This window comes from Onychostoma macrolepis, chromosome 18, assembly GCF_012432095.1.
Source record: "Onychostoma macrolepis isolate SWU-2019 chromosome 18, ASM1243209v1, whole genome shotgun sequence".
Lineage (NCBI taxonomy): Eukaryota > Metazoa > Chordata > Actinopteri > Cypriniformes > Cyprinidae > Onychostoma > Onychostoma macrolepis.
The window spans coordinates 4,653,642-4,672,677 of NC_081172.1; the positions used below are offsets into that span (position 1 = coordinate 4,653,642).

A 19,036-nucleotide genomic window follows, 5' to 3' on the forward strand; every position below is an offset into this window, starting at 1 on the left:
TTTTTCCAGACTTTTTATCGACCGTCTTGCAAAGTCCTTAGTAGAATTTTCATCGAATAAAGAGTCTTTCATAAGTATTCGGGCTATGTCTTCATCGGAGAATTCAAAGGTTTTTGACTGATCAGCTTGTGGCTCAACCATGATTACGCCAGCAGGTGTACTGAATGAGTCTTCAAAATTGGAGTCAAAACAAGAGTGCAGTGCTAATACAAAATAACAAAAAGAGCAAACAACAGCACGCACATCTATCTCAAATGGGTGCTCGACTAAAAAACAAGTAGAAGCATATTGAAAATGCAAAGTCGGCAACACCTAAGCTCCAAAAGTATCAAAGAAAAATTTATTTATAAAAAAAAATTCACATAAGGTGTAACGTTTCGAGCACACAGGCTCTTCATCAGACAAATGAACAACACTGATATGCGTCTATTTATACATGTGAGCAAAAGATCACATGACCTAACACAATATACCCAAAATAATAATAATAATAATAACAACAACAACAATAAATAAACCAAAGTAACCGCAGTCAAAAAAGAAAAAACAACAACAACAAAGAAATGACAAAATACAATTCTTAATACACAATACAACAAGATTAATTAATACCTGCCTACATACATAAATTCAACCAATACCATACCATTTCCATTAGACAGAATTGCTGTCTAATGGAAATATTTGAGATCTTAAGATTTCATTTGAGAGTTTCTTTAAGATTAATTGTGTCTCTGTTACAGTGTTGCAAAGCAGCAGTGAATGGCTGTATCTGGAGAGTGTGTGTGAGACAGAAGCAGCATTTATCTGGTTGAATGAATCTCACCTGGATTTATCTGCTGGTTTTATACTTGCTCTACAATCAAAGGATGAATCAAAGGATCAAACCGTCTCGCACATGGTGCTCAGAAACACTCAAGACATAGTGAGAGTTCAAGGTCTCTCTCCTGGACACGTCTATCATTTCTCACTGGTTCTTACACACCCCAGTGGGGCGTCTCAGACACTTGGACCCATTTTTATTGCCAATACAAGTAAGTCTCTATGTTTATAGTACCAACACACATTAAAGGAATATTTTGGCCAAAAATGAACTGTTTTTGTAATGTTGCAGAGCCAAATCCTCCTCGGAATCTCACAGTGACAGCTGTCACGTCCAGTCAGATTGCACTGTGTTGGAGTGCCCCCGATTCTACCCATAACGCTCGGTTTGAGCACTTCATTCTGCACTGGGTGGAGCTAGTCTCTGGCAGAGGCCATGCCATTCGCTTGGACAAGATGAATCGGAGCGCTGTGATTGGTGGGTTGAAGGCGTATCATGCTCACAGGATCACAGTTGTGTCTGTCACGGCTCAAGGTGTGGAAAGCTCTGACAGTCTGTCCGTGACTGTTATCACAGGTATATTTTGCAACACATTAAATGTGTAGGAGATATTGAGGGGTGAAAACACTTTTGTTTGCAGTATTTCTGTCCAAAACCATATTTCTTATCAACATCCCAGCAAACAGGGAATGTTCTCAGAACTTTGGCTAATGTTCTGGCACATTATGAACAAACGATCTTGCAGTAATGGTGAGGTTACATTTGTTCAAAGTATTTGGTCTTTAATAATGTTCTCAACATTAATACAGAAACATTATTCATAGATCTTTCATGGAACATTTTTTTCCTGAAACATTTTAGGTTTTTTTACTGCTTTTAACCATGTAACACTTTACATTTTACAACATTTATTACTTGTTTAAATTTTAAGCAATTTACTTGTTTTAAATTTTACTTCTTGTTCAGAGAAAATTAAAAAGTAACATTTCCACACATTCAGAAATAATGTTTTTATAACTTAATGGGAATGTTAGCAAAACGATCTTAAAACAAATTTTTGTTAGCTGGGCTAGTGTACCAACTACAGTTCAAATTATATCAGTCCATATATATGTGCAATTGTGCAATGCAATTTACTTTCCTAATGCTATTAAAAAACACACTAATAATTTAATAACACTGATATTAACACTGTGTAACACTAAAATGTAATCTTTAGCAAAAAATCTAAATGTCAGTTTTTACATGGTACATTATAATGTTGTGATGCTATAGTTCACTTGGCAAACAATTGATTTGTTGTTTTATTTTTAATTTATTTAGACAAAAGTGTATAGACTTTTAATATTATCCATTTATCAGTATCAACTAAAATGTTAAACATAATTAAGAATAAAATAAAAATGGAAAAAAAAGTTTGACATTTTATTTTTAAAAAAACAAACAAACTACATTTGGGATCGTTTATACCTTTTGCTAATCGCCTATGCAAATTATGATCAGCCCTAATTTTGCCATCTTTTTTGGCATAATTACCTTGTTTATTTAATTATTTATTTTTTAAATAATAAATGTGGTGCTAAAACAATGTAGACAATGCATGCAAATGAGTAGATGCTCATAAATCAATTCTGATTGAATTCCCCCCTCAATTGGGTTTTAATCATTTGGGTTTTCACTTGCCCTGTTATTGAGATCCACATAGATGTTTTGTGTGTTGATGTGTGTGTTTCAGAGGTTAGTCCTCCACGCGGGGTCTCAGTTGAGGCTGTGGGCCTGGAGAACATAACTGTGTGCTGGCGGCCTTCACTGGACGAGGATGTTGATAAATATTACATCCAGCTCCACCCACAAACAAATCAGGCTCAAACTAGAGAATTCTGGGTAAATGGCTCCACCTGCATCTCTCTTACACAGCTCAAGTCAGGTGGGACATATGAAGTGGGAGTGGCTTCAGTGAAGGGCAGAAACATGAGTGTAGTGACAACCATACAACAGACTCTAAGTATGATTCATTTCTGTTTTTACCTTCCATTTCCTCCACAATGCCTCTTTTTCAGTCTACAAAATGTATTTTTGATTCTTCTTTCAGAACCTGATAGCATCCAGATAGCTGTCCCATACAAAGTTGGCACACACTCTGTGGAGCTCTTTGTGCAGATGCCCAGAAACAGCTTTTATGACGGCATCACCATTACTTACCAGAATAATCGATCCTGGACACCATTGTCCAAAGACAGCACAAAACTGTTGGTTGACAACCTGAGTCCAGGAACGCAGTATGACTTTAATGTGTTTGTGACCAGCAGAAACACGAGCAGTGAAGGCTTTGCTCTGCCACCTGTGAGGACCTGTGAGAAAACATTTAAGAAACTTTTACTCTTATTGCTGAAAAAGTACAATACTGGTCAAATATCTGAAATATTTTGGAAGGTTTTTGAAAAATGTCTCTTATTCTCACCAAGTCTGCATGTATTTGACCAAAGATACAGTAAAAACAACAAAATTGTGAAATATTATTGCAATTTAAAGGTGCTATTTTGTATTTTAATACATTTTAAAATGTAATTTATTCATATGATGCAAAGCTGAATTACATCATGGGTTCCACAAAATATTAAGCAGCACAAGTGTTTTCAACATTGATAATAATAATGAATGTTTATTGAGCACCAAATCAGCATGTTAGAATGATTTCTGAAGGATCATATGACACTGAAGACTGGAGTAAAGTCAGCATAATTACTCCAGTCTAAAAATAAAATAATATAAAAAAAAATAATAAAATAATAATAAACATTCTAATAGAAACCATTTATTTTATTTATTTCATAATGTTACTTTAATTTTAATTTTAAAATATATTCAAGTAGAAAACAGCTATTTTAAATTATAATAATATTTCACAGTATTACTGTTATTACTGTATTTTTGATCAAATAAATGCAGCCTTGTGAGCATAAGAATCTTCTTTCAAAAACATTAAATAAATATATAAGAATACACACACACACACACATATATATATATATATATATGTGTGTGTGTGTGTGTGTGTGTGTGTGTAAATAAAAATTAACCCTACATTGCCATTATGATCTCATTACATTACTTATTTATTGCAGTAAACTGAGTTCAGATCTTGAAAATAAAAATTATTTTGCATTTTAGCCTAATTTTGCACAATGTGCATATTCAAGTATGTTTTTCCGAACACAGTCCCTGGAACTCAAATAGTGAAGTACTGATTTAGTTTGAATATTTATTGACAGGTTTGGCTCCTCCCACTCATGTGCGTGCTGGTGTTGTGACTGACAGCTCTATAGAGCTCCTGTGGGACGGGGCTGAGGGGAGCGGCCACCATTATGAGGCGCTGTGTATGAACTGTGCTGATACTGTCATGGTACGATCCTGTGTGTGAGTACACATCCTGTGTATGATGTCTGTGTTTCTTCTTTTATATACTGTAAATGATAACATTTGATGAAAGAAATACATTTTCTCATCCCATTCCACCATCAATGGGATCACCAACATCATTTTTATGAAACTGCAGTGAAACTGTGCACAGAAGATTTTGAAGTCAATATTTTATGCTGTCCTTAAATAATAGATACTCGAAGGGGAAAATAGTTTGTTTACTACTTTGTTGTGTGTGTCTTTGTAGGTGCAGAAGGTAGTCGACACTAGAGCAATTTTTATAGACGTGATTGCAGGAAAGCTATGCAACTTTTCAGTCCGAACCGAGAAGGAGTTTTTCAGAGACAGTCTGGCTGTGATTATCACCATAAGAGCTGGTACACATACATTCACACAAGCTCAGCTATTTATGCTACCATTCAAGAGTTTGGGGTCAGTGAGATTAGTTTAGTTTAGTTAATTTAGTATTACTTTTATTTACAGAGGATCTATTAAATTGATCTAAACTGACAATAATTTAAAAAAATATATAAATAATTCTACTTCAAATCAATTCTGTTCTTTTGAACTTTCTATTCATCAAAAAATCCTGAAAAGAAAAATATCACCATTTCCACAAAAATGTTAAAGCATCACAGCTGTTTTCAACATTGATAATATGTTTCTTGAGCAATAAATCAGCATATTAGAATGATTTCTGAAGGATCATGTGACACTGAAGACTGGAGTAATGATGCTGAAAATTTAGCTTTGCATCACAGGAATAAATTTAATTTTAAAATATATTCAAGTAGAAAACAGCTATTTTAAATTATAATAATATTTCACAGTATTACTGTTATTACTGTATTTTTGCTCAAATAAATGCAGCCTTGGTGAGCATAAAAGACTTATTTCAAAATATTAAATAATTTTAACCCAACATTTTTTAACTTCTTGTTTGCTTGTTACTGAAATAGAATTACATTTTTGAAGAGAAAAATGAATACATTTCTATGTCATTTCTGGAAATGACTTTTTTTTTCATGACCATAGGAATCTGTTATAACTTTTAAACGATAACTTTGTGTTTAATTGCCTTGAGTGTTTTTGTAGCTCCCAGTCCAGTCACCTTGCTGCCAGTGCAGAGGACATCAGCGTCTCTCAGCGTGCGCTGGAGGGCCGGCTGGGGGGTCTGTGACTCATTTATCCTGTCCGTCAGAAACTCAACCTTTATCCTGCAGACCAGTCAACGTGCGTCTGATGACAGGTGCGGATTTAGATCAGTTATCTGCCCTGAAGATTCGTTCTGAGAGAGGTTTGAACTGTGGCTTTCTCTCTTTTTTAGAGCATATCACTTTGACAACCTGTTGCCTGGAAGTGTGTATACTGTTGAAGTGAGCAGTGTTAGCGGAGACAGGCGAAGTTTACCTGCTGCTGTCAACACTAACACACGTGAGTGTGACTACACTTATATTGGTACTAAACTTACTGTCTCACACAAATCCACACATTAGCTCTTTTCCAAAACATAGTGCCTTGCTGTACTGTTTACATAGACAACTTCCTTCCAAAGCAGCATGCTAGCTGAAATTGAACCTTATAAATGACTCATTTGGAACAATCCTCTGGGGTAGCAACTCCATTAGCATCTACTTATTATATACACCAAACAAATAGAGCTCTTCATATGAAACCAATTTATCTAAATTGAACGTTAGCATGCCACTAAACTAAGTTGATACTAGGGTAAACATAAAAATACATTCAAATGTTGAGTAACATTTTAATTTCCCTGATGTCTTTATTAATAGTTTTAGGTATTGAATAAAATGTACACCACTGTTCAAAAGTTTAAAATTGTTACAATGTTTTAATGTTTTTAAAAGAAGTCTCTTATGCTCACCAAAGCTGAATTTACTTGATAAAAATACAGCAAAAACTGTAATATTATGAAATATTATTACAATTTAAAATAACTGCTTTCTATTTAAATATATATTTTTCTAAGTCCTGTGATGGCAGAGCTGAATTTTTAGCATCATTACTCCAGTCTTTGATAAAAAATGTTATATTGCAGTGCATTCTGGGGTTGGGTTTCCTGTGAAATATGTATGTAATGTTGCACTTGAATTGGCCCTGAGAAGGTAAAAATATCATTGAGACATGAGGATGTGCTCTTTTTTATTTTGCACCATGTCACAGACAAACTTCCTGACAGACTATTTAGTTAAAATTATGCTGCGTGATTTGGAACACCCTGTTTCTTATAAGTGTCTGTAATGCCTTAAATGTCATCTATGTAGGCATAGCTCATCTGTCTCAAAATGGTCTTTTTTGTACTTCAGTTCCAGAACCTCCTGACGACCTCACTTTCATTGAACAGGAAGTGAGCAGCATGTATGTGATGTGGACACACCCACCTGGCAAAGTGGATGGTTACAGGGTAGGGTGACTTTCTGTTTATCCAATCAGCTTCGAGATCCACATACTGAAGGGAGTTGGTCGTTGCATATTAAACATTCGATTTTTGCTTGTTTGTTACTTGATTTAGCAGTTGAATAGAAATTAATTGAAGCGGTTATATGGAATGAGTTATTATAAGTTTGTGTGTATTGTAAGCATGACTAGACTAGTATCAGAGCCTTTGCACACCTGTTAAAACTTTCATACTGACCGTCTCAGCTGAAATGTAGCCTAGCAACACCCCTGTGTGCTCAGGTTTCTGCCTTTCTCATAATACATGAGCACCAACCCTTCATTATACCTTCCAAACAGAAGGAAGGTATTTGAGTGTGTGATGTAAAGATGCTTTTTGTGCAATGTAAAGTCCCCTGGAATAACCTCGGCCAAAGTGACTTTTCCAAGGGCTGTGGTAATGATCCCACTTCCATTGTCACCCTTATTCTAGATTGTCCTTGCCATCATCAAACTACTATTCAAAGGTTTGGGGTTTGTAAGATTTGTTCATGTTTTGGAAAGACGACTCTTATGCTCATCAAGGATATTCAAAAAATACAGTGAAAACAGAAATATTGCGAAATATTATTGCAATATATATAAAAAACTATTTTCTATTTGAATATATTTTAAAATATAATTTATTCCTGTGATGCAAAGCTGAATTTTCAGCATCACTACTCCAGTCTTCAGTGTCACATGATCCTTCAGAAATCAGTCTAATATGCTGATTTACTGCTGAAGAATGACCATTTCTGTCAGGACCACTATCGTCAAAGATGACTGACAATTAGCATACAGTTTGGATTGGCGGTATGGTTCTGTTCTGGGCAAGAAATCCCTGCGCATCCATGCAGCCTAGCATGGATAAGAGCAGGGAGAGCAGCAATAACCCCCAAAACAAAACCATACCCCCAACATAAAATGACAGCGAAAATCTCAAGCCTTAAGCAACAAGCATGTAGCCCTTACCCTATGAATGAACAAGAATGTTGCCAAAAACCCGCATATGCCATAGTCACAAGCATGTTGCCCTTAACCAGATGACCTAACGAGTATGCTGCCAATACCTGAAAAGCTTAAGCAACATGTTCTCATATACAACCAGATAGCCTTAAGAACAAGCGTGCTCCCAATAACAACCACATAACTTAGAAACAAGCATGCTCCCAATAAAAACCAGACAACTTAGGAACAAGCGTGTTCCCAATAACAGCTGTGCGGGGCAGTGCCTGTTATATCAAGTGAAATAATGATGAGAAACATCATCAGCTTTGCCTTTTTTGCGGTAATACTGTTTTAGAATTTTTAGGGCAAGTCGTATTGGAGTTATTGCTGTTTATCCCTGAATGTGTGAGGAAAATCGAACACAAACTTAACCCCGCTGCGAAAGCACGTGTTCAAGTTAACAAACTTGAGGTAAAATCCATAAGGGGAACGAATCCTCTTGCTAAATTCCCGATTGCACAGTTCCTAGTACTGAGATGATTTTGATTGCCTGGCGAATTCGCCATTAATTAGATATTGAGCAACGCGAAGCTGGTGATAATACTGATGGACCTTATATATGAGTGCTGTGATAGGTGTTGCATCCCTATAGGTAGATGTGGATCAGCTGAGAGTCAGCTGATGCAAGCTTGACTAATGTGACCTGCCAGAACTAACGCTGACGCTAGATTTCTTATTATTATCATTGTTGAAAACAGTCATGCTGCTTCATATTTTTGTGCAAACCATTATACTTTATTTCAGGACTCTTTGATGAATAGAAAATTCCAAAAAGTATTTGTAATAGAAATCTTTTGTAACATTAATATCTTTGTTGCCACTTCTGGTCAATTAAATGCATTCTTGCTTATTTTATTTCTGTTGCTTTCTTCTCATTCAATCATCTTTAGCTTCAATATGGCTTTGCGGGTGACCTCCCTCTGCAGCACCAGGTTGATCTTCATGACAACAGTGTCAGGATTCATGATCTGACCCCAGGAAGTGATTACAGGTTTGAAATCCAGTCCTTCCTGGGGTCAGATTTCAGCCAGACCACATCCCAAAACATCTCTACTAGTAAGAATCTCCCAGTCAATATTTCTGAAGCAGTGGCCCTTGATTCTGTTCTTAGTGATGCTTTCTACTTTTGGTATCATTAATAAATACAGATGAGAAGTACAATGCACAAACACATATTAACAATTAAGGTCATTCTTGATGTTTTTTTTTTCTTTTTTTCAACTAATTTTTTATTCCAGGGCCAGCAGGTGTATGTTCACTCTCTGTGTCTCACGTCAATGGGACGTCCGTTACAGTGTCATGGGAACAAGCCACTGGTCATTTAGATTTTTATAGAGTGGCGGTTAGTAACAGCTCTCATATCTGGACATTAGATGTGAGTCCACAATCGCAGCAGGTCACTGTCAGTAGCTTGTGGAACAGCTGCTCCTACAATATCACTGTACAACGCTTCAGAAACAACATCAGTGGAAACGCCACCACAGTCACCATACATACAGGTTTGACCGTTACCCACAATACACTTTGCACAACTGAAGGTGCTAGTTCCTGTAAAACTGTTTTAAAACAGTTTGTATTGTCAATTGACCGTTCGCAAAACCCGCCCACCCTTAGTTACTGTTGCCATGACCGACAAACAATGCTGCTCTCACATTAAACATGTTCTCAGGCAGTGAAAAATACATTGCAGAGCAAAGAGGAAACTGACAACACACCGACAGAGAAGACAGCGCAGGTTACGTCTGATATGAAACAAGGTCTCAGGACACTCAGCTTTTAAATTGAGTCATTTTTAAAGAAATTCAAACAATAAATACCGTTTTGTGGCTCTTTAATGTGTCGTGACAGATCACTGGGCGAATTCCAAACGGCTTTTTTGTGCCCTTCAAGGGCATTTCGGGAAGGGGACACCACTTGTAGGGACGTTCCAAACAAAAGTGAGCAAATGAATCCCTTCACGAAGGGCCCTTCCAGAAGTCCTTTAGCGAAGGAAACATGCGATGGTCACTTCACGGAAGTAATTTCCATTTGTGATCATGTGATCTTCAGTTAGGAGCTCTAGCGAAGCATTTTAAAGCAAAGTTGGGGTTGATTTCGACTTCACATACAAATGTAAGTAGAATAGGCTGATTAAATTTGTCTTTATTTTAATGTGATACAAAATATTTTTTGTCAGTGATAGAAATATGATTTAAGACGGTAAGCAAGTTTAAGCATGTTTAGTTTGAAAAAGTTTAATAGTAAATAAGACACAGTGAGACAATATTTAAATAAAATAATAATAATGAGAAAGGGCTCGGCCCTTCGAAGGGAGTAGGGCATAGGGCTGCTCACTTCTGTTTGGAATTCGCCCCACTGTATTGCCTCAGTTCAAACACATCATCATGGAAAGAATCAGCGCAAAGGATCATGGGGGCCCGAAGTGTCCATCAGTTGTACCCTTCGAAATCCTTAATTCCGAAGGGCCCTTTGAAATGGCCAGTTTTGAGCACTTCGGTTTGGAACGACCCTTCAATATGGCGGCCATGATTGTTTTCACTCTGAAGTGCCCTTCGGAGGGCGATGGGCGAATTCCAAACAGAATTGAGCATCCCTATGCCCTACTCCCTTCGAAGGGCAGAGCCCTTGAAGTGTGTTCTTTGAAGGGTGTAGGGCATTACTGTCTCGTATAAGCGTTTGGAACTCCCTTGGCGAAGGGAATGACGGACAGAATGTTACCTTGACAACGCTGAGCGCGCATGCAGCATTCAGCATTCAGCGATCCAACAGTTGTTGCAAATAAATATTTCTTCTTCTTGTTATTATTTTATTAAAATACTGTCTAATTGTGTCTTATTTGCTATTAAACTTTTTCAAACTAAACTTGCTAACAATACAGTCTTAAATCATAATTTTAATCACTGACAAACATATTTTGTATTACATAAAAATAAAAAAAATTTACTACTTACGTTTGTATGTAAAGTCAAAATAAACCCCAACTTTGCTTTAAAATGCATCGCGAGATCTCCTAAGTGAAGATCACATGATCACAAACGGAAATCTCTTCCGTGAAGTGACCATCGCATGTTCCCTTCACTAACGGACTTCTGGAAGGGCCCTTTGTGAAGGGAATCAGTTGCTCACTTTCGTTTGGAACATCCCTACAAATGGCGACCCCTTCCCGAAATGCTCTTGAAGGGCACAAAAAAACCGTTTGGAATTCGCCTGATATATCCCGTTTGGAACGCACCGGATATATCCTCGCTCCCTTTAGCGTCCCTTCAGAGCATCATCACCTGCGCAAAATGGATCTGCCCTTATGTTGTTAAAGTTTGTTTTTTAAGACATTCAAAATAAATATTAATAAAGCAAGATACCCTGTTGAAATATATGACATGTATGGTTTATTTCAATTGCAAAGGTAAAATATAAATTTAAATTATTACAACAGATGAGAAGAGGGAGGAAAATTTACATGTGCGTCAGTTTTTTTGTTTTTTTTTCAATGAAAAAAACTTCCGCATTGGATACACCTGTGTATCCTCCCTCATAGCTCCTCTGGAAGGCTCCTCACTCCTTGTTCCTCGCCTCCTCACGGTGCAGTAAGAGAATTGAGATGTCCTTCAAGATGGCTGAGCTCGATCGGTTTCCGGGTCATAGGATGGAGGACAGAGGAGTGAGGAAGCGAGGAGGGATATTGAGAAGCACCCAATGTCCACCGAAGTTAATCTAAGTTACTCTTCTGTCTGATTTGTGGTTAAGGCTGGAAGGGATACAGCTGCGGCTGCATGCACATTTACATATTTTCCGAGCGAACAATATAACGTGAAACCTATGAAAATGGCTTTAAAAAAGTACACAGCACCATAATTTCATCACTTTAGAGTGTCACAGTGACTGTCTTTTTGCAGTAAAGGACCTGTCATAGTTTAATGAGTGGGAAGAATGACATGAAGCATCGCGGTTAACCTGCATTGAAAACAGATGAGTGCACATGTGCATATAAAGCTCCCGATCGGGGCGAAATTCACGGGATTTTGTCCTCAGAATGATAAGAGCACATGTTTTAACATATTATTTTATTATTTAACACTCAGTATTTAACTTAAGTGCTGCAAGCCATGTATACAGTGCCGGACATTACAGATTTTCTGTTACGCAAAACAAGTACAGGAATAGCTTAGCTTATTGCCGTTACTGTGGCAGCCAACAACAGCACAGCTTAACCCTCCACTCATTTTTATATTTAGTTATATTGAAAACGTTTCAATTCAGTCTATATTTTTTACCCTGTTTTAACATGTATTTCTATGGAGACAGGCCGTAGCTGTCTGGCAAGATGGCGGATAGCAGTGGCGCCACATATTATCCACGTTCTGATTAGTCAATGGTCAGATTGTCAAATCAAGCTCTTTGCGAACGGTCAGTTAAAGCTTGAATTGAACCAAACATTGAACCAAACTGAGTCAATTTGAATTGAAAAGAGCTGATTCTAATTGCACTGAATTGAATAAAGCCTAAATGAATTTAACTGAACTGAACTGTATTGCACCAAACTGAACTTTAACTTAAATTCAATAAATTGAACCAAGGTTATTTTAGTATCATTGATATACTATTATAGTTTTGTTAATATTTTTAATTAGATTTTTTTAATGTAGTTTTCACTTTATTTATAGTGAAAGTTTACTTATTTTATTGTCCCCCAGTTTATTTAGTTTTAGTTGTTTTAGTATTTAAACTAAATGAAAATGAGAAAAAAGCTGAAATAAAATGTATGTATATATATATATATATGTGACCCTGGACCGCAAAACCAGTCTTAAGTTGCTGGGGTATATTTGTAGCAATAGCCAAAAATACATTGTATGGGTCAAAATTATAAATTTTTCTTTTATGCTAAAAGTTATAAAAGTAAATGTATAAAAACTTCATTTTTGATTGGTAATATGCATTGCTAAGAACTTCATTTGAACAACTTTAAAGGCGATTTTCTCAATATTTAGATTTTTTTGCACCCTCAGATTCCAGATTTTCAAATAGTTGTATCTTGTCCAAATATTGTCCAATCCTAACAAACCATACATCAATGGAAAGCTTGTTTATTCAGCTTTCAGATTATGTATACATCTCAATTTTTAAAAAATTGACACTTATGACTGGTTTTGTGGTCCAGGGTCACATATATATATATATATATATATATATATATATATATTAATTATTGTTTTTTAAGTAACTAAATATTTTTTTTTTAAATAGTTTTAGTTAATGATAATAACCCTGAATTTGTATCTGCACTTAACTGAAATGAATTATTCAGTTAATTAGTTAAGTTTGCTTTGGTTCAACTGCATTGAATTGAACTGAACCAATCTGAGCTGAATCGAATTGAATTGAACACAACTGAAATGAATCAAATTTAACAATTTATTAAGAATTTTTTAATTACTTTTGCAAATTATCAACATTTCATTGTTGATCATTTTTATTTTGTTCTATTCTAATATTTTTACTGTTTAATTTTAATCTGGTTTGGTGTTATTTGCATTGCTTGTATTGTGTGTCACTTTCTTGTTTACAATTGTAAAGCATTTTGAATTGCATTAAATTTGTTTAAAAGGTGCTATATAAATAATGTTTGGTTGATTGATTGAGTGAAACTGAACCAAACTGAACTAACTTTAATTTAACCATACTGTACTGAACTGAATTAAATTTTGAGCAAATGTCTGCCTATAAGTTATACTGTATGCATGCATTTGCATGTTTTTTATAGTGAAAAACCAAAATCTGTGTTTCAGTCCCTGCCAGTCCTAAGGGGTTGCGAGTGATAAGCGTGTCACCTCGTGCTTTCTCACTCCACTGGTTGGCATCACCTGGATGTGATAAGAAGTACATGGTCCAACTGTGTCCTGACCACGGCAATATCAACATCACCACCACAGCAGACAGCAGCGTCCAGGTACACACGCACATACACACACACATACACCCTGAGTCACTGCTCTCCCGCAGCCATATGCCAGGTGTCAGGTAGAAGAGTATCTGTGTCAGCTGGGCGGAGTGTGGGGAGGAAGGTTGGAGAACAAGGGAGAGAGTGAAAGAGAGAGAGAAGACCGTTAATAATAGGTTTAACAGTGGTGGAGGGACTAGTTTGTTTCTGATCACTCACATACCACCGGTTAGTTAGCCCCTTCACCCATCCAGGAGCTCTCTCTTAGTGAGGGGCCATCATGCCATCCTGTCTGCCCCTGCTGGTTATCCTGTATGTGGGCCTCTGTAATGTTCAGGTAGGCTTTAATTGCATATTTGCATTGCATGGGTTTTGCATTACATGACATGCATTACGCAGGCTTTTTAACCATGGGCCAAATTAAATAGTTAATTTGTGCCATTCAGAATTGTATTGAAATTGAATTATTTACAACTTCAAAAAAATTTGTTTTGCATCATTTTAATTCCAATACAATTCTGAATGGCAGAATTAAAATTGAATTTGAGATGATGTATGTTGTAAAAAATATATATTTTAAACTTTTAAATAAAACAATAATTATTGGAGTACATTTTACAAGAAAATACTATTTTAGCTATTCTAACCTCAGAATTTCACATTTAATTCAGTGTGTTAACTTGCCATTTCTTTGTAATTATTTGTGAAATATACTAGCATTTTTGAGTTAAATTGGTTTCAAAGTTAATTCTACACTGTTTTTCCAGTGTAGCAAACAGAATTGTTTAAAGAAATAAATTAAAATGGATGGTTGTAATCAATCAAATGCCACCTGTAGACTTTTCTGATGTATATTTGATTATATTTACTAAATTGAACTTATATTAACACAAAAAAGAGACTCGTTTCCCAGAATGTAATTTATCCAAAAGTCTTTAAAATGGAGCATTTGTTTTATTTATTCGGGAACTTAAAGGGAGACAATTTTGTAATTTTCAGCAAGATTTTCTGCAACCCTGCAAGACTGATTTCTTCCCCTAAAACATACAGACTGTGTTCTGTTAGAGACGCAGGTGTGAGCTGGTGAGATGGTGAGACGCCACACGACCTTAGAAGAATTTTTGAACTGGCTTGCGTTTCTTAGAATGAAGGGACACGACAATACTGGCACACAAAACAAAGACTTGAGTGTGTGATAAATATCACTGTGTATTGACTGGTTTGTGCAGGACTATGTGTTTGGAAAGCATTGCCATTTGACATTTTATTCTCTGAGGTATTCATTTTTAGAGCATTCATAAAAGTTGCCATCACCAATCAAAATTTCTTTTTAAATTTAGATGCTTTCTGCTAATTTTCGGCATTATTTTCCATTTACGGTACACCTGTGTGAACTTGAAAGTAACTTTCTTTGAGATCTTGGGACCAGCTAGTTAAATTGAAAAATGGCTCAGAAGAGTGAAATTAGTTCTGAGAAGCTCTTGGTACTTGTCTCGGTATATAAACTTGGTTTATATGGTTGATATTTTGCAGTAAAATTCATAGAATTGTGGCTTATGCATATATACCGGTTATGTAATGCATGAAAGCATGAATTAGGTTTTGCAGTCTTATCTTGTTTTACTGGTGTTGTCAGGCTATTATATCCTCGGATCTGATAAGACTATTGTCTTTCTGGAGCAAGTGGTGTGACTGTGACATCACGTACGGTAATGTAGCCTGCCGCTGTTGCATTACTCAACAAACCTTGTGTTTGTGAACATGTGACAGAAAATGACAAGAGATGCTTTTGTTATATGATATTTATGAATAAATGGCTTCTGGTGAAACTATATTGCCAATAATCTATATCATTGGAAGTGCATGCTAACTCCAGAAGATTTGTTTGCAAAAAGTGTGCATGTGTGTGTGTTTGTGGGAGTGTCTGAGGTGCATGTATTATTAATGGTATCTAGATGTTTTTGAAGGCGGTTTGATGCATTATGGTATTTTGAGGGAATGTTGCGACGTGTTTGATTAATGTGAGTCATTGTCTTCAGTCAGGCATAGCCAGTGCTATTAGAATCACATTCATATATCCGATCACATTCAAATTGTGGTTTGTTGATTATCTTGTGCTGACATTTTGGTTTTACCTGAGGTTTATTGTATAGTATTATGCTTCAGTCTTCTCAGAAGAGACATGACTCAGCAAACTTTGTCATGCACTGAAAATGAGCCTTTACTATATTCGAAAAAATTCTACTTCATTCAATAATAAAAGATGCAATAACTAAATCAAAATAAGCTTTTTCAATTATTTATTGAAAACAACTTTTTTTTTCTTTTTTTTTTTAAACCCTGAACCTTAAGGTGCAAAACAACACCTTCAACAAAACACATAACAACAAAACACAAGATTTTATCATTGCACTGGTCAATTGCATATTTGTTTGGCATGGGTTTTGTTACATGACATGCATATAAATACTAATCAAATACCAAATTAAATACTTAAGATTAGCAGAGTTGTGTGCCATTTAGAATTACTTTTAGAATTAAAATGGAATATTGTAATCAATATTTGAGATGCCACCTATTAATTTTTTTATATATTTAATATATCCTATATCATAAAAGGTTATTGTAAATATTTATTAACATTTGCACATTATTGCTAATCAGACTTGTCTTTTTTCCCCAACTTTATATTTTTTTCACAAATGAAGCAATAACACCAATGAATCTTCTAAGATATTGTCATTATCACCTCAAAATGTGACAGATCTAAATATTTAACCAAAAATAAAAAATAAAGTGCAAACCAATACAGTCCCATTTCATATGATCTAATATATAAAGTTGTTACAGAAAATTTATGGAATTATGCCATTTAAAATTTTTCATGACAACAAAGGACGTATCTGTCACCATATTATGTTGGTTGTAGATGTGTAACTTGTATATGCATTGTGTTTATTCTGTGTTTTAGGCTCAAGTGTCCAGTGTAACCCCTGGAACATCATACACTGTGACGGTTAATGCGGTGGCCTCGTCAGGGTTCAGCTCACCTGTCAGCCGAATACTCGTCACCACTATTGAATCCTGTAAGTCTGTGTGTTCCATTCTTAAACCACTATTCTCATATATAATATATATATATTCTTTTAGAATTCCTCCTGAGATTTTTACCTGTTTTTGCTTGTCAAGGAAAAAGGATTAAATTATTTTCATGGACATACAACACTCTTTAAAATAAAGGCTCCAAAAGGGGGGTTTCACAGTGTTGCCATAGAAAAGAAGGATTATGGGTTCCCCAAAGCAACTGTCAGTGAGCAGTTCTTAAAAGAACCATTTTTGTCTTAGAGTGAAGAACATTTCAATAATCTAAAGAATGTTTTTCCACTATAAAGAACAATAGAAAGATTCCACGGATATTAAGAGTTCTAGAAAATTATGCTATAAATGTATTCTTTGCAGTACCATTAAGTACCATGGCACATGAATACACCAATCATGAAGTACTGTTATACATAAAAGCACCAACTGATACCATCTCTATACTACTGTTTTGTTTTGTAAGCGTAGAACCAGTGACGAAAATAGAAAGGTGACACCCTTTGAGATATTGTACATGAATCCATATGCATTTCGTTCCATTTGAAATACGTGTGTGTGTATTTATGTTTGCATAATTGATGCTGATTCCAGTTAGCAGGCTTTGATAGGGCGGTATCAGATTCCCAGGGTGCTGTTTGCTCGTCCCTCTGAGAATGGCATGGTCGGGTCACGCTTTCTGCTGGCTTTATATTGTTATTCTCCTAAATTGCTAACACCTCCAACACAACAGATAGCTGTTAGCGAGCCAAACGCCTTCTGAAAGACCTCTAAATTTGATAATGGCCTGGATGATACTAAATCTAGGTCAGAGCAACAATATCCGTCCTGCTCCATTGCAGAAGAGGAGGATATAATGGCAGCATCATAAATGCAAGAAGTGACAATGAATTAAAATTAATTGTGTGTAAAAACTACATAAAATAATCGCTGTAATTAACCAATTAGATTCAAGTATTCAGTAAAGTTGACATAAAGTAGAATAATGCATTATAAAATGCTTAAATGAATTCATTATTTGTGTTTTATCTGTGTGTATCCAGTACCTGCGGCCCCCTCTAAGCCAGAAGGTGAGCGGGTCGGTTCCACTGGGATCCTGTTGTCCTGGCGGATGCCAATGCCTCTCGACCCCTCCATTCACTCATTTGTCATCAGATACAAGGAAATGTGTCCATATCCCGACCCTACCTTCACTGAGGTCACCAAAAGCCTGGATATCCCAGAAACCCTGCTGAACACACTCACCCCTGGAGCTACATACAACATCAAGGTGCACGCTTGAGGCTTCACACATTTCCATTGTTTATTTGATAGCAAAAAAGAGAGAAAAGCACAAAAAATACGCAATGTTTTATGCACACAAATCTTTGCCCACAGCATAGATTTTCAAATATTATTGGAACAGAATATCAAACTTCCTAGAGTGTGTGCATAACACATTTGACTACAATATGTTTTTATGGAAATGTTTTTTTAGGAAACTGTGAAAAGGAACTAAAGTATAAGAACCTTTGGTAACACTTTACAAAAAGGTGTCATTTGTTAACATTAGTTAATGTATTAACTAACATGAACAAACAATGAACAATGAATTTATTATACTATTTATTAATCTTTGTTAATGTTAGTTAATGAAAATACAGTTGTTCATTGTTCATGTTAGTTCACAGATTAACTAATGTTAACAAACACAACTTGTGATTTTAATAATGCATTAGTAAATGCTGAAATTAACATTAACTATGATTAATAAATGCTGTTGAAGTATTGTTCATTCTTATGTTTACTAATGTTGTTAACTAATGAACCTTATTGTAAAGTGTTACCTAACTTTTGCGAAGCTACATCATATTACATAGGAATATTATGAACTACCATTTAAAAAATTGGAATTAAGATTTTTGTAATGTTTTTGAAAGAAATCTCTTATGCTCAGCAAGACTCAATTTATTTGATCAAAAGTACAGTAAAAACAGTAATATTGTGAAATACGATCACAATTTCAAAGAATTGAATATATTTTAATATGTCATGTATTCTTGTGATGCAAAGCTGAATTTTCAGTCTTCAGTGTCGCATGACCTTTCAGAAATCATTCTAATATGCTGATTTGCTGCTCAAGAAACATTTCTTATTATTATCAATGTTAAAAACAGCTGTGGCCTAATATTTTTGTGGAAACTGTAATTTTTTTCAGGATTCTTTGATGAATAGGAAGTTCAAAAGAACAGCATTTTTGTAATATAAATCCTTTGTAAAATTACAAAGGTTTTTACTGTCACTTCTGATCAATATAATTCATCCTTGCTGAA

At 35.5% G+C, this 19,036-nt stretch overlaps 1 protein-coding gene across 3 annotated transcripts in view; it reads left to right on the forward strand.

The window, feature by feature from the left end:
- ptprq (protein tyrosine phosphatase receptor type Q) overlaps nucleotides 1-19,036 on the forward strand; it is a 71,489-nt gene that overhangs the window by 11,378 nt on the left and 41,075 nt on the right. For all 3 annotated transcript variants that reach the window (XM_058751842.1, XM_058751843.1, XM_058751845.1), the window contains exons 7-20: nucleotides 744-1,034; nucleotides 1,115-1,399; nucleotides 2,559-2,828; nucleotides 2,916-3,176; nucleotides 4,096-4,226; nucleotides 4,491-4,620; nucleotides 5,339-5,492; nucleotides 5,571-5,677; nucleotides 6,571-6,668; nucleotides 8,581-8,746; nucleotides 8,929-9,189; nucleotides 13,477-13,637; nucleotides 16,600-16,714; nucleotides 17,768-17,994. In XM_058751842.1, the coding sequence (XP_058607825.1) occupies nucleotides 744-1,034; nucleotides 1,115-1,399; nucleotides 2,559-2,828; nucleotides 2,916-3,176; nucleotides 4,096-4,226; nucleotides 4,491-4,620; nucleotides 5,339-5,492; nucleotides 5,571-5,677; nucleotides 6,571-6,668; nucleotides 8,581-8,746; nucleotides 8,929-9,189; nucleotides 13,477-13,637; nucleotides 16,600-16,714; nucleotides 17,768-17,994 (2,657 nt within the window). The remainder of the gene's footprint in view (nucleotides 1-743; nucleotides 1,035-1,114; nucleotides 1,400-2,558; nucleotides 2,829-2,915; nucleotides 3,177-4,095; nucleotides 4,227-4,490; nucleotides 4,621-5,338; nucleotides 5,493-5,570; nucleotides 5,678-6,570; nucleotides 6,669-8,580; nucleotides 8,747-8,928; nucleotides 9,190-13,476; nucleotides 13,638-16,599; nucleotides 16,715-17,767; nucleotides 17,995-19,036) is intronic.